A 14689-nucleotide genomic window follows, 5' to 3' on the forward strand; every position below is an offset into this window, starting at 1 on the left:
GATTTCAAAGTACAATATCATATAAAACATAAAATATTCTATTCAAAGATAAATTAGTATAATATACCACCATATTATTGGTCTAAATGTTTGAAAATTTCAGAGACTAACCTACCAAATCCAATAATTATTATCACTAATCTAGCCGTTACAGTTGCCAGCGTGGCAACCCCCAAAACTCAATTTGAAAAAAAAAACCCAACAACCAAACAATTTGTTATAATTATCTGGTCCCCTCATTCGACCGTTACAATCTTCTTCAACAAAACACTGAACACACCCATTTATCTAACTGAAACTCAACACACACTCTCCTCACAAATCACCTGACAACAATGGCTGATGATCTGATGTTCTCTGCTGAAGAGTTGCGAATCGACGAAGGCCTCGGGTACCCGAAAGCCTACGCTAAGATCTGTCGGGATCGTGGGTTCGGACCGTTCGCGCTTGGCCCGCCTTTTACCTTCACTCCATATGTTCTTCAATCTCATCAGGTATTTATAAAAAAAAAAAAAAAAAAAAAAAAAAAAAAAAAAAACTTGATTTGGGTTTTGTGTTTCTTGAAATGGGAATTACTTGATTTGATGAATTTAGTGTTTATGGATGTGTTTTTGGTGTTTAAAGATTTGAAATTTGTGGTTGATAATTGGGTTGGTTTGAAAGATTTAGGGTTTAGGGTTTTGATTTGGGGTATAATTTGTTGAAAGTTTCATTTTTTTTAATCAGATTGTGATAAAAAAAAAAAACCCTGATCTTGATTTGAATTTCATAATTGAATTGAATAATTTTTATTCTTGTTTTGATGTTCAGTTTGCTGTAACTTTAATTTTTTTTTAATCAGATGTTGAAGAAAAAAATTTAAAAAATTAAAAAAAAAAATAAAAACCTCTAATTTGGATTTGGATTTCATGATGGGTAACCCACTTGATTTAAATAATTTAGTGTTTAGGGTTTTGTTTAGGTGTCCAATTTGTTGAAAATTTTCAATCTTGATCTCCAAAGATTTAGAGAATAAAAAGTCCTAATTTTGGTTGATTTGACAAATTCTGTGTTTAGGGTTTTGTTTTTGTGTTAATTTGTCAAAAATGTGAAAAAGCCCTAATTTTGATTGATTTGACAAATTCTGTGTTTAGGGTTTTTTTTTTGTGTTAATTTGTCAAAAATGTGAAAAAGCCCTAATTTTGATTGATTTGACAAATTCTGTTTTAGGGTTTTGTTTTTGTGTTAATTTGTCAAAAATGTGAAAAAAAGCCCTAATTTTGATTGATTTGAGTCATTTGACAAATTCTGTGTTTAGGGTTTTGTTTTTGTGTTAATTTGTCAAAAATGTGAAAAAAGCCCTAATTTTGATTGATTTGACAAACTCAGTATTTAGGGGTTTGTTTTGGTATTTAATTTGTCAAAAAAATAAATTCTTGATACCCACATATTGTGAAAAAAACACTAATCTTGGTTGATTTTACAAATTTATTATTTAGGGTTTTGTTTTGGTGTTCAATTTGTCAAAAACTTTCATTCTTGATCTCCACAGATTATGAAAAAAAGCCCTAATCTTGGTTGATTTTACAAATTTAGTGTTTAGTGTTTAGGGTTTTGTTTTTGTGTTCAGTTTTTAGAAACTTTTTATTTGGTCTCCACAGACTGAAAAAAAAAATAGAGTTAATTACTGTTTTCGTCCCTGTGTTTTGTCAAAAATCACTATTTTAGTCCATTAGTTTAAAAATTGCGATTTCAGTTCCTGTGGTTTCACTTTCGTAACCATTTCAGTCCCTGTGGTTTCACTTTCATAACCATTTCAGACCCTGTGGTTTCACTTTCGTAACCATTTCAATCCATTTATTCTATTAGTACAGGGACTGAAATGATTACGAAAGTGAAACCACAGGGACTGAAATCGCAATTTTTAAACTAATGGACTGAAATAGTGATTTTTGACAAACCACAGGACGAAAACAGTAATTAACTCAAAAAAAAAAAAAAAAAAAAAAAAACCCTGCTTTGGATTTGCATTTGCATTTCATCATCTGAAACCTCTGAAAATTAATAAAGTTTTAAGAACTTGTTTTATCGCTTACGTAAAAATTTATACATGTTGTTTTTATAGGCTTCAAGAGCCAAGGAGTTAGATGAGATGTTTCCGATAATAGACCCGAAAGCGAAACCTTCAGCAAGACCAAAGATTTTTGTAAGCCTACTATGGAAGCAACTTAACCATCTTGGGTAATTTAAATCTGCAACTTTTGCTTATTTGTCATATATTTGTTATTCGAAAAAAAAAAGGGATTTTAATTTTAAATTATTCGGATTACAGGAATGCTGGATTTGACCCTGAGACGTTTCGAGTAGACCCGTATGGCAATGTTCTGTATATTCATGCCGATTCGGCTTCTCCGCTTGCTTGGGATGTTGATCATTGGTTCCCTTGCTCAAGTAATTATCTTCATGTATAGTGAACCTATTTGGTTTGTTCAACGGGTTGGTTTGGGTTATCTTTTATCTCTAACGAGACAAATGGGTCAAGTTTTAAAAATTTACGATAATATGAAATGGGTCGAGGGCGTTAACCCGGTTGAAAGTCGCCCAAAATGTTATTTAAATGTTTTCAACCTCATAAATAGATTAAGTCAAACAAATTATGCTATGTTGATTAGGGTTGCAAACGAACTGAATGTTCAGTGAACAGTTCGTGAACCATTCGGCGGGAAGTTCGTTTCTGTTCGTTCGTTCGTTTAATAAATGAACGAACATAAACAGAGGCCGTGTTCGTTCATTTATGTTCGTGAACGTTCGGTAACGTGTTCGATAGCTCATTAATGTTTTCGGTTTTAATATTCTATTTAAATACTTCAAAATTCCGCTAAAAATATTTAATAAGTATCCGTATATTATATATTATGTTCAAGAACGTTGTTTGTGTTCATTTGTTTTTATTTGTGTTCATGAACATTAGTTTGTGTTCATGAACGGAAAATCTCGTTTGATAAGTGTTGATGCAAGAAGAAGCATAACAAGCATAACAAGTATGCATGAACAGTTCGTGAACACATATATTTCCTTAACAAACGTCGTTTGATAAGTTTTGATGAACAGTTCGTGAACACATATATTTTCTTAACAAACGTCGTTTGATAAGTGTTGATGAACAGTTCGTGAACACATATATTTCCTTAACAAACGAGCTTTAATATATTAACGAATTTGTTTATTTTCTTTTTAACAATTTTATGGATTACAGGAGGAGGGTTGACTGTTTCAAGCAATTTAAGATTATTACAATGGCAAGTATGCAAGAAGAAGCATAACAAGCTTGAGTTTTTGGTTCCATGGTGGGACCTTCAAGTCGGTATATCGGTTAACCAGTTCTTGTCCATCTTTGCTTCTTCAAACTCGGATTTCAGGTAAAGAATTCTTGAAACCACGATAGGGTCGATCAGGGTTGTGTTTTATTTCAAACGGGTCATGTGGGTAAAGCAAGAATTATTTAAGAAAGTTTTTAGGGGTCAATCCAACTTGAACCAGTCCATTTTGACCCATTGCATAACCCGCCTGACCTGTGAATCTTGACACTAGGGGTGCAAACGAGCCGAGCTGAGCCCGAGCTCGACCAGGCGCAGTCAGGCTCGTCTCATTTAGCATCTATTAATTAATATATTAAATAAAAATAACATAAATAATAGAGACTCGTTTACGCTCACGAGCTCGACAAGCGAAGCTAGGGCTCGTTTACTAAACAAGCTTATTTTTAGGTTCGGGCACGGCTCGTAAACAAGTTTAAATAAGGGGTAATTGTTTTTAAATATTAATAAAAAAAACTAATATTATACTAAGGCTCGACGAGCCTGACGAGCTTGACATGCCAGGCTCGACCTCGGGCTCGATAAATAAACGAGCTTTATTTTAGGCTCAAGCTCAGCCCAGACTCGATAAGGCTCGGTTTACCTTCTTAACACCACTCGGCTCGTTTACTTTTCAGGCATAGGGGATTCTATTTGTTGTTTAGCAACGGCGAGTGTGAAGAACTTAACGAGTCACAAACAGTTGATTCGCATCGTTTTCCACAACCGTTCAACGAGTCGAAGAAGAGATCAGGACTTGCTCCAGCTGCTATTGTTTTGTCTAGAAAGGAGTCCAATGACACCTTGTTACAATCTGTTGATATTAACAGAAGACACACAACAAATTCACCTATAGGTAAACAAATACGAAATGTCATTTTAACTCCCTCGAGCTTATCTGTATATATGTACGTGTCAGTATAAATTCAAGTTGATTTACGTTTCAACGTAAATGTTGTCGGGTCAAATATAATATTTTTTTGCGCATATTTATATGTACGTGTCAGTATAAATTCAAGTTGGTTTACGTTTCAACGTAAATGCTGTCGGGTCAAATATAATATGTTTTCGCGCATATTTTTATGTACGTTTTCAGTTGGTCTACGTTTTGACGTAAATGTTGTTTGGAAACGAGTCAGGCTAAATATAATATGTTTTCATTAGAAGGTATAAAATTCGAGTTAATTTACGTTTTGACGCCGCCACAACGTGTTACCATCCTTTAACTTAAAAAAAAACATTATTTTCTTATGTTTCAACGTAATTTTTTTAGGAAATAAGTCGGGTTAAATATAAAACGTTTTCGTGCTTATTTTTATGTATGTTTATAATACGTTTTCATAGACAGTATAAATCCGCGTTACTTTAACTTAAAAAAACACTATTTTCTTACGTTTCAACATAATTTTTTTAGGAAATAAGTCGGGTTAAATATAAAACGTTTTCGTGCTTATTTTTATGTATGTTTATAATACGTTTTCATAGACAGTATAAATCCGCGTTACTTTAACTTAAAAAAAAACACTATTTTCTTACGTTTCAATGTTGAAATACGTTTCAACGCGCGGGAGAAATTTACTAGTTTATGCATTAAAATACGGTTTTGGGAAACGATCAACAATATTGAACTCTCTTTTTATGTGACAGTTTCAAGAAAATCAAGACCGAGTATGTCGAAAGAAAACGAAGTTCCAGATTTTGTTACGAACCCGTATCAAGCGATTGTTATCGCTAGGGACTCGCTGAGGCAAAGAGAAGAAACGTCAAAGAAACAGGCGGAGATCGAGAAACTGGATGAGGAAATGATGGAACTGAAACAAAAGAATGAAGAGGAAAGAAGTTCAATCCAAGATCTTGAAATGTTGTTAATTAAAAAAAGGCGTCGTGCAGAAAAATGTCGGCGTTTAGCAGAAGCACAATCGTCGTATAAGGGAATGCTAGAGAAGATGATACGAGACGCTATGCACCAGTAAGAATCTTAATGATAAGATCTCGAAAATGGGGTTGGTAATTCGTTAACGGGTCAAAACGAGTAATTTAGCAGAAGCACAATCGTCGTATAAAGACCATGGGGGCATATAAGTTAAAAATTCTTATTTTGGGCTAATATAGTAAAAGTGATATAAACACAGGGGCCAAAAATGTAATTTACAATACTTTTAAAGAATTTAATAGCATTTCAACTAGTAGTTTTTTATAGTAGTCGAAATGGTTGATTCGGCGTGAAAAACATCTTATTCAAAATTTTAAGGTTTTACAATAATTATTAGAGTAAATTACGATTTTGGCCCATGTGGTTATATCACTTTTACCCTTTTAGCCCAAAAAAGAATTCTTTTACATCTGAGCCCCCAACGTCTTTTTTTACCAACCCTTTTGGCCCCTAAAGTCTTTTTTTCTAACCCTTTTGACCCCTAACATTTAATGGACGGGATTCGTGTTAAGGGCCAAAAGGGTTAGAAAAAAAAAAGACTTTGAGGGCTCAGATGTTAAAAAATTCTTTTTTGGGCTAAAAGGGTAAAAGTGATATAACCACAGGGGCCAAAATCGTAATTTACTCTAATTATTACGTTAAATACGATTACAAAGTTTTACTTTTTAGTAAACAGTTATTTGAAAAAAAAAATCAAACTTTGGAGGTTGAACTTGCAAACAGCTTTTTATCTGTTTGACCCGTTAAAGATAAAACATAAGTTGAATTCCGATAAGTTTGTAAAGTAAACGGGTCGAAATTATTATTGCAGGAGTGTGATTTATAAAGAACAAGCTCGGTTAAACCAAGCAGCATCGAATTCACTAATGGCTAGACTCGAAGCTCAAAAGGCGATGTGCGATTCATCCGAAAGAGAACTCCATAAGAAATTCAAGCAAAAAGATGAATTAGAGAAACAAGTTCGACCCGATTGGGAACAAACAAGAAAAAGATCAAGAATGGATGATATTGATATCCTCTTAAGTGACGAAAACAATGATCAAATCGTCTTATTCCAAGAACCGGTCGATGAACAAGAAAAAGACGATAATACCCTTTTATGCTTGCCTGGTGTTGTTAACTCGGAACACAAGCAGTTAAGGGTGTTTTTGGAAGAAGAACATAAAGCATCCGAAGCGGAAATGGAAGAGATGGGTAATGAAAATGGTAAAAAGCTGCAAAAGATGAAGATAGAAGAAAAGGGATGTTCGGTTTTTGAGTATGATGTTCGGTTTCCGACGGATGAATGTGATCTAGTGGAAGAAGATGAAGAAAGTCGAAAGCAACGTGGCAAAGGGAACGTCGAAAAATGGCTTCAAATGCTTCTTGAGAAAGACGGTACTGATCAAAGCGGTCAGATATATGATGCGGATGCTAAAAAGACCGAAGAAATCATACATAAGATGAATTTGAAGTACCCACAGAAAGAAATCTCGAAAAACGTGCACGAACAGAACGAAACGACTCGCGAAGTTACTGAAGCAACAAAAATGATCTTCAAAAACCCGCCGTACAAGATCGATCCACGAAGAAGTAGCGTTAGCCAATTGGAGTGTGACACGTCAGCAAAGCCTAGCAAGATCAATCCAGGAAGAAGTAGCGTCAGCCTCAGCCAATCGGAGTGCGACACATCAGCGAAACTTACTAGGCGGAAAAGTTTTGAAGTGAAGGAAAAAAGCGAAAAAATAGGGAAATTTAAGGAGATTGCGAGGAGTGAGAGTGCTAGAGTTTTACGACGGATTCCATCTTCACCGTCGATTATTCTAGGCATGAAAAAGGGGGTTGATTGCATGCGAAGAAAGCCGGAAGTAATCGGTGACGATGAAGATTATGCAGGAAGTAAGAAGTTTATCAAGTCTTCTTACAAAGTGATCAAGAAAGCAGTAAAGATATAGTTTTTATGCAACTGTTAGTTGCAGTATATGTGTGTGTGAATTCTTTTGGACTGAATGTGTGAAACTAGTGTGTGTGTGTGTGTGGGGGGGGGGGGGGGGGGGGTTGTTATTTGATGGATTTGTTGGTTTGCTATGCTTGGTTCTTTATGCCAAGCATGTAATAACTTGTTACTCTTTTTTTTTCTTTTCTTTTGTGCCTATAAATTTGAAGAAAAAGAGGGTAGATACTTCTTTGCTTTTTAGCAGTGTTAGTTAAAGCCAAACTGGGGCCGGTTGGCCCGGTACCACTTATACAACTAGTCGATTAAGTGCTCTTGAACCGAACGTTCAACGAACAGTTTATGAACCATTCGGCGGGAAGTTCGTTTAATAAATAAACAAACACGGACAAGAACAAGAAATTCTGTTATGCCGGGTACCACTTATACAACTAGTCGCTTAAGTGCTCTTGAACCACCTAAATCTAGGACTGCAGACGAATCGAACGTTCAACGAACAGTTCATGAACTGTTCGGCGGGAAGTTCATTTAATAAATAAACAAACACGAACACGAACAAGAAATTTTGTTCGTTCATTTATGTTCGTGAAAGTTCGGTAATGTGTTCGATATTTTATTTAAATACTAAAAAATTCCAACAAATAAAATATTTAATAAGTATGAGTGTGTCCGTGTTCAGTTGTGTTAATTTGTCTCCAATGTGTAAACATTATCAACTTTCGTTTGCGTACCAACACGTTCATTTCCTTAACAGATAAGGTCTTGTTCATGTTCGTTCTGTATGAGGTAATTATTTGTTCATATGGTCCGACTAGGGCCACATGTTTTATGATCGGTTCGGTTATAAAACATCGCTTTTTAGGGGTAAAAACATAAATTTCACTAAATAAACATCAAGATGATGTGAAGAACTATAAGCAAAACTTTAAAGACTACAAAAAGCCTTTGCTTTTATTATCTACTCAAACCAACAAAACAATACCTTAAAAAACATCATACCCTAAAACCCTATAAACCCCTCGGAATTCACAAGTTCCGAGGAGATGTTTCGGTTGAACTATTGGTGTTGGAATCGCTGCCAACGGACCCGTTTGTGTCAACATTTGAAGAAACGATCGGGATTTTAACCGCAGCTCTTTCCATCTCCTTTTCAAGTTCTTCCTCCCGCCTCAACGCGGTGAACTGCGTGTCCAGTGACTTGGCGGCACCTAACCACGCCAGCACGATCACCAGGAGTATGCCACCAAGGTACGGTGTTGAATTTGCAAGTGAACCGAACGTTAAGATCATGAATTGTTGAATTAGAGCTCCACCCGATTTCCCTAAGGGGTTGCACACGACGTCTATTGCCGCCTTGCCTTTAACCTACATTTAAATAAAAGTTCATATAGGCTCGCGATATTTACATAAAAACATATATTAGTGATATATAATATTAGAGTGAAGTACACAAGATGGTTCTTGTGGTTTACCAAAATTTGGATTTGGTCCCTAGATTTCCAAAAATACACGGATGGTCCTTCTGGTTTGCCCTTTCTTACGCATTCAATCCCCCACCAACAAATCTAAAGGTTTCAGCAGGTCCAAATTAGGGACCAAGAGCGTTACAAATACAAAGTGCAAACCACGGGACCTCTATGTGCTTTTGGAAAAAAGTTGGGGACAAAATGTGTTACGAAGTGCAAACACATAGACCATCCGTGTACTCAATGGCGAAGCTTGAGATTTCCTACTGGGGGGTCGAAAACATACACACCCAAAAATTTCTATAAAACGGGGGGTCGAAAATGTATATACCAAAAAATTTCTATACAAAAACTACATACTCTCCACTGTTGAGCGAAAAGTTCGGGGGGTCGGCCGCCCCCTCCCGCCCCCACTATCCTACGCCCTTGCGTGTACTTTTAGAAAGCTAGGAACCAAATCCAAAATTTTGGTAAACCACAGGGACCATCCATGTACTTTACTCATATTATTATATACATAATTAATAGCTTTGCTATTTATGGGATTTACTAGGTATGGTTGTTTAATATACATAATTAAGATGAAAATTAACTACATAACATATAAAGGCAAATTGTATATTTGTATACAAACATAACTATATATTTGTATAAATAAATTAATTAATTAATAATCAACAAGTTAGGCTCGAGCCTAAAAACTCACACAAGCCGTGCTCGAGCTTTGGATATAGAGTTAGAGCTTAGGCAGAATAAGGGTATATAAGTAATTTCACACCGTCTTTTAACAAGCAGTTTCGTTAAGCTAATATCAAACTAATTATTCGACCACTAAACGATCATTAAAAATGTTTTAGAAACTAAATAAAGTAAGAAACCGAACCTTGGTGTCTTCATCCAATGGAATATACGCCATTTCTTTGCAAGGATCAAACAAACTATATTTTGCACTTTTGCTAAATATATTTTGCATTGCACCAACATAGACCGCGGCTAGAAGTGGGGTCATCCCGAACTTCATAAGGCCGGGGCCAAGTGGGTCGCCAAACAAGATCAAAGAAAAGAACCCAACGCCGGTTAGAAGTAGGACCGTCGGTGTGATTTTAGCGGCTACGCCCCAACCATATTTGTTGAATATCCATTGACTTAAAAGCATCATTGTAAATGTTGCAATTCCGGTTGCGGTTGAAAAGTCGCCCATGAATGAAGAATATTCATTCGGGCTAGGAAACTGTATAAAAAAAAAAAAAAAAAAAAAAAAAAAAAAAAAAAACCAGGTATAATGTTAAGAAGGTACACTTGTCTTGCATTATGGAAACTATATAAGTACAAAGATAACTTGTATTTTTTTTAAATAAGGCGATTTAGAAAGTTGTATTTGAAGATAATCATTCACAAAAAGTTTTATTTTTTTTTTTTTTGGCCACAAAAAGTTATATTTGGACAAAGAACTTTCGAGTCAACGAAAGACACGTACCAAAAAGGTACGTGCTTTGACGCATAACACTACCCCGTCCATTTTGACACCTCTACTTCTTTTTCTATATACACGATTTTAATTTGCGGAAAGATTGTTTTCAATAATTATACCTGCGCCTTGAGCTTTGATTTCCATGTAACCTCGACAAGATTTATGCTAATCCCGTATGCAACAACCAAAGTAGCTAAATCCCTAATATATGGCGACGATGCTAAGAATTTCAAACTTTCCATTGTGCTCATGTTTGGCTTCTCCTGCAAAAAAAAAAAAAAAAAAAAAAAAGATTGGCGTTTAGTCGTTTACTTATTTAACATTAAATAAACAATTATTTGACCCCGCAAATAATGAAAAAAAAATAAAAAAATACAGGATGTGTTGAATAATCAGATATTTATATAAAAAAGAAAACTTATAAAGATATGAAATGTTACCTTCTTCTTCTTGCTACGGGTAGGAAGCGGAACAAATGTATTGACCCACCAATAAAGACTGCAAATTGCTAGGCCCATTAACACCACAATACTCATCATGTATTTTAAAGAAATAGCCCATCCGTCAACTCCCGGGCCCAGATGTTTTCGCATATTTGAGAAGTATTTCACCGTACGACCCGAGAATATTAAGGCAACATTGGCTCCAAGCCCGAATAGTGGATAGAACTTTTTTGCCTCTTCAACAGTTGTTATCTACATGGAACAGTTACAAGAATATATATTTGATTAATCAACGTATGCATAAACAATCGCATATATGCGATGCAACTGCAATAAAGAAAAAAATCGCAAAAAAAGGAAAAAAGAACGTTCTTAATCATGTGTCGTGATAACTCACATTCCATTTTCACACACGAACACACGCATATACAGTGGCGAAGCTTGACCATGAAAACGGGGGGGTCGAAAACGTATATACCCAAAAATTTCTATTGAACCGGGGGGGTCGAAAACGTATATACCCAAAAATTTCTATACGAAAACTACATATGTAACACTACTGAGCGAAAAGTTCGGGGGGTCGGACGCCCCTCCCGGCCCCTCTTAAGCTACGCCCTTGCGCATATACATACATTGATATGCATAGATATATTTTTTTATATATACCGTAAAATGGTCATTCGGATAATTTGAAACAACAGTGCAAACAAAAATGGTTAGTTGGTTACTATAACCAAGTATGTGGCTCATTTAAACACACACATATACATGTATATATATATAGGAAAAATTACAAGTTTTGTCCTTTATCTTAATACCATTTATCAGGCGGTGTCCTTTTTAACGAATTTTGACAAGTTTTGCCCTTTACAAGGAATTTTGTTGCACGTTTTGTCCTGTAGGCTTAACCCAGTTAGATTTTCTTGTTAAATCTTGTCACCCAAGGGTATTTTAGTCTTTTTACCCATTTATTTCAAGAGTCAACCCTAAAATATTTTGTTTTAATAATATTAAATAAATGGGTAAAAAGACTAAAATACCCTTGGGTCACAAGATTTAACAAGAAAATCTAATTGGGTTAAGCCTACAAGACAAAACGTGCAACAAAATTCCTTGTAAAGGGCAAAACTTGTCAAAGACTCAAAATTCGTTAAAAAGGACACCGCCTGATAAATGGTATTCAGATAAAGGACAAAACTTGTAATTTTTTCATATGTATATATACCTATATGTTTATATGTATCTATGTATATACACATCTACAATAAAACAAATCCATATCTTATAAACACAATTCGAAACCAATCAAGATAAACTTCAAAACAAAATATGAACATTATACCTGATTAGCAAACCCCCAAATCAAAACCGAAACCACCACACTCCCCCAAAGCTCAGCCATAACATAAAACAAACAAAAACTCCAAATTCTCATAATCGCAAGCGGACCAAGAAACTGAGGCCCCAAGAACTCAAGCAGCTTATCCGCAAGTGCAGTCGGGTGAAAATAATTGTTAAGTGGATACAAAACAAACCCGAACGCCCCAAAAAACGCGATAAACGGCAGAATCACAGTGTAAAAAAGAGCATTCTTTGTTAGCACATTAGACAATTTTGTATATAATAGCATAAACCCTATAGCCATTGGCAAATTAACCCAAGTTTTCAAAAAGGGTATAATTTCAGCACTTGAACCCTTGGCTGTCACCACTAGGGGTGCAAACGAGCAGAGCCGAGCCCGAGCTCAGCCAGGCTCGAGCTCGATTAACTTATGAGAGCTCGGGCTCGAGCTCGGCTCGATTCGAGCTTTGTTTTCAAAGCTCGAACTCGGCTCGTTTGTATTTTATCAAGCTCGAGCTCGGCTCGGGCTCCGCTCGTTTATTATCTATTAATTAGTATATTAAATAAAAATAATATAAATAATAGACTTTTTAGGCTTGCGAGCTCGATAAGTAAAGCTCGGACTCGTTTACTAAATAAGCTTATTTTTAGGTTCGAGTCCGGCTTGTAAGCCAGTTTAAATAAGCTCGGCTCGACTCGGCTCGTTTATACTAAGGCTCGATAAGGCTCGACGAGCCTAACGAGCTTCACATGTGAGGCTCGAGCTCGGGCTCGATAAACAAACGAGCTTTGTTTTGAGGCTCAAGCTCGGCTCGGGCTCGATAAGGCTCGGCTCGTTTCGAACTTTTTCTCGAGCCGATCTCGAGTAGCTCACGAGCCACTTGACTCATTTGCACCCCTAGTCACCACTAACACATCTTTTGTATCCCTAAGAATTGTATAATTAAAAAGAATACAAAAAAACATTAACCCTAAAGGTATAATCTTTTTCAAAGTCAACACTTCAACACCCATAAACTTTGGTGGGTCAACCTCCAACTCACCGGCACCACCACCACCGGCGCCGGCGGAGGCTTTACAAACATGCAAAGTATTTAACTTTTTGACATCAAACAAACCAAACCCATGAAATTTTCTTGACCCATTAAGATTTGGAGAAAACCCATTTGGGGATTTGGGTTTTAAGCAAAAAAGATTTGTGGGTTTGGATTTTTTTAAGGAAAGATTGAATCTTTGTCTGATAAATTGTTGTGGGATTTTATTAAGAAAGATTCTTGATTGTGGGTTTGAAGGGAGGGACAAAAAAAAACCCTTTTGTTTGAATGACACCTTCCATTTTTGCACACTTTTCTCTCTGTTTTTTGAACTTTTTTCTGTTCTTGAATTCAAGAAACTGAAAAAGATAACAACTTGAAACAGAAGATAATGTGATTATGTGAAAGTGTGCAGATTGAATGAAGAGAAAGGTTTATGTAAAGATAATAATAAGCTAAAACCTTGGAAGGAAGAAGACAAATGTGTTGTTGTAGAATCAAGAAAACTGGTTTATGAAGTAATTAGGTTGGTAACCAGGGTTTTGGAGAATCTTGATCGTTGAATTGTTCTTTTGGACTTTTTTTTTTTTTTTTGGAAGGAGTGGATCAACCGGTTACTTTGGCCGTCTCTAGGCGTACCCGCTCAGGTTCGAATCCGTCGGCCCGCAATGCGGTACCTCCCGGTCGGTCTGGCCTAAGCCCCGTGCAGGAACCCACTGGCCTGGGATCGAACCCGTGACCTGTGGGTAAACCTTCACACCTCTTACCAGCTGAGCTGGTAGTTCTTTTGGATGGTCTGGATTGTTCGAATCTGACGGGTTATGTGATTATGGAATTGGTTTGTTTATATAGGGTTTAAGGAGTAAATTACTTTTTGAGTCCCTGTGTTTTATTAGTTTTAACCACTTGAGTCCAAAATCAAAAAGTTTAACGCCCTGAGTCCCTAGCCATTTATTTTATAACGTTTTGAGTCCAATTTTGTTCATTTTATAACGATTTGAGTCCAAAAAAATTGGACTCAAATGGTTAAAATTTGGACTCAAAAGGACTCAAATGTTAAAGAAAATGCTTATAGAGACTCAGGTCGTTAAACTTTTTGCTTTTGGACTCAACTAGTTAAAACTATTAAAATACAGGGACTCAAAAAGTAATTTACCCAAGTTTAAGATTCTAACATTTTTTTATCAAAAGATAATTTTCATTAGAAACACCAAGAACTATATCAACTATGCAAAATCAAAGTTGCACCAATTCGTTTACAAGATGGACTTGAGCTTAGATCTATTTTTAAACTAAAGAAAACCATACGCTTTAATACTATTCTTGATATCTTTGACTTTTCACTATTTGTTAGAGATGATATTATCTCATCTAGGGTTGCATATGCTCCAACATCTAAGAATAATAATCTTGTGAGTTGTATCCTTCTTGGTCTCGTCCGCGTCAATATAATTGTGGAATAACGTTTTTAACCGTAAAAGCAAAAATGTTAGGGATTTTGCACCAAATGTTGACCCATCTCCACACCTATGAAGAGTGTAGCTTAACCTATTTAGCAATAGTTGTTACAATAGATTGTTCGTTGTGGGCTGACGCTCCTGTCATCTCCCCACCATTTTAACCAAAATATCACCGTCAAATTATAAGACAACTGTCACCTTTGGGCGTTAGCTCCTTAACGCCCTCATCATCCATTAAACTAACCCAATTAATTTCCAAATCCAATAAAAAAT

The 14689-nt window shown here is 35.8% G+C and overlaps 2 protein-coding genes across 2 annotated transcripts; one reads left to right on the forward strand and one right to left on the reverse strand.

Annotated features, from left to right (window-relative positions):
- Window positions 1-251: 251 nt before the first annotated feature.
- Window positions 252-7283, forward strand: LOC110909489 (titin homolog). The gene is made up of 7 exons (XM_022154416.2): window positions 252-494; window positions 2105-2220; window positions 2312-2430; window positions 3236-3398; window positions 3974-4191; window positions 4983-5304; window positions 6080-7283. The coding sequence occupies exons 1-7, from the start codon at window positions 336-338 to the stop codon at window positions 7200-7202; spliced, it is 2220 nt and encodes a 739-aa protein (XP_022010108.1). The 5' UTR covers window positions 252-335; the 3' UTR covers window positions 7203-7283.
- Window positions 7284-8105: 822 nt separating this feature from the next.
- On the reverse strand, window positions 8106-13461 carry LOC110909476 (plastidic ATP/ADP-transporter). Its single transcript, XM_022154411.2, is given in 7 exon segments — window positions 8106-8566; window positions 9551-9898; window positions 10258-10401; window positions 10579-10833; window positions 11924-12289; window positions 12829-13227; window positions 13229-13461. Coding segments are annotated over 7 exon segments (1881 nt in total). The 5' UTR covers window positions 13259-13461; the 3' UTR covers window positions 8106-8227.
- Window positions 13462-14689: the final 1228 nt, after the last annotated feature.

The sequence above is a fragment of the Helianthus annuus genome, chromosome 2 (assembly GCF_002127325.2).
Source record: "Helianthus annuus cultivar XRQ/B chromosome 2, HanXRQr2.0-SUNRISE, whole genome shotgun sequence".
Classification (NCBI taxonomy): Eukaryota; Viridiplantae; Streptophyta; class Magnoliopsida; order Asterales; family Asteraceae; genus Helianthus; species Helianthus annuus.

What these genes read in the sequence shown, in the direction of transcription:
- LOC110909489 (XM_022154416.2), top strand. Translation starts at nt 336, where the DNA reads ATGGCTGATGATCTGATGTTCTCTGCTGAAGAGTTGCGAATCGACGAA. An exon ending in ATGTTCTTCAATCTCATCAG is followed by an intron (nt 495 to 2,104) that starts GTATTTATAAAA and finishes TTGTTTTTATAG; the next exon opens with GCTTCAAGAGCCAAGGAGTT. An exon ending in TCATTGGTTCCCTTGCTCAA is followed by an intron (nt 2,431 to 3,235) that starts GTAATTATCTTC and finishes TATGGATTACAG; the next exon opens with GAGGAGGGTTGACTGTTTCA.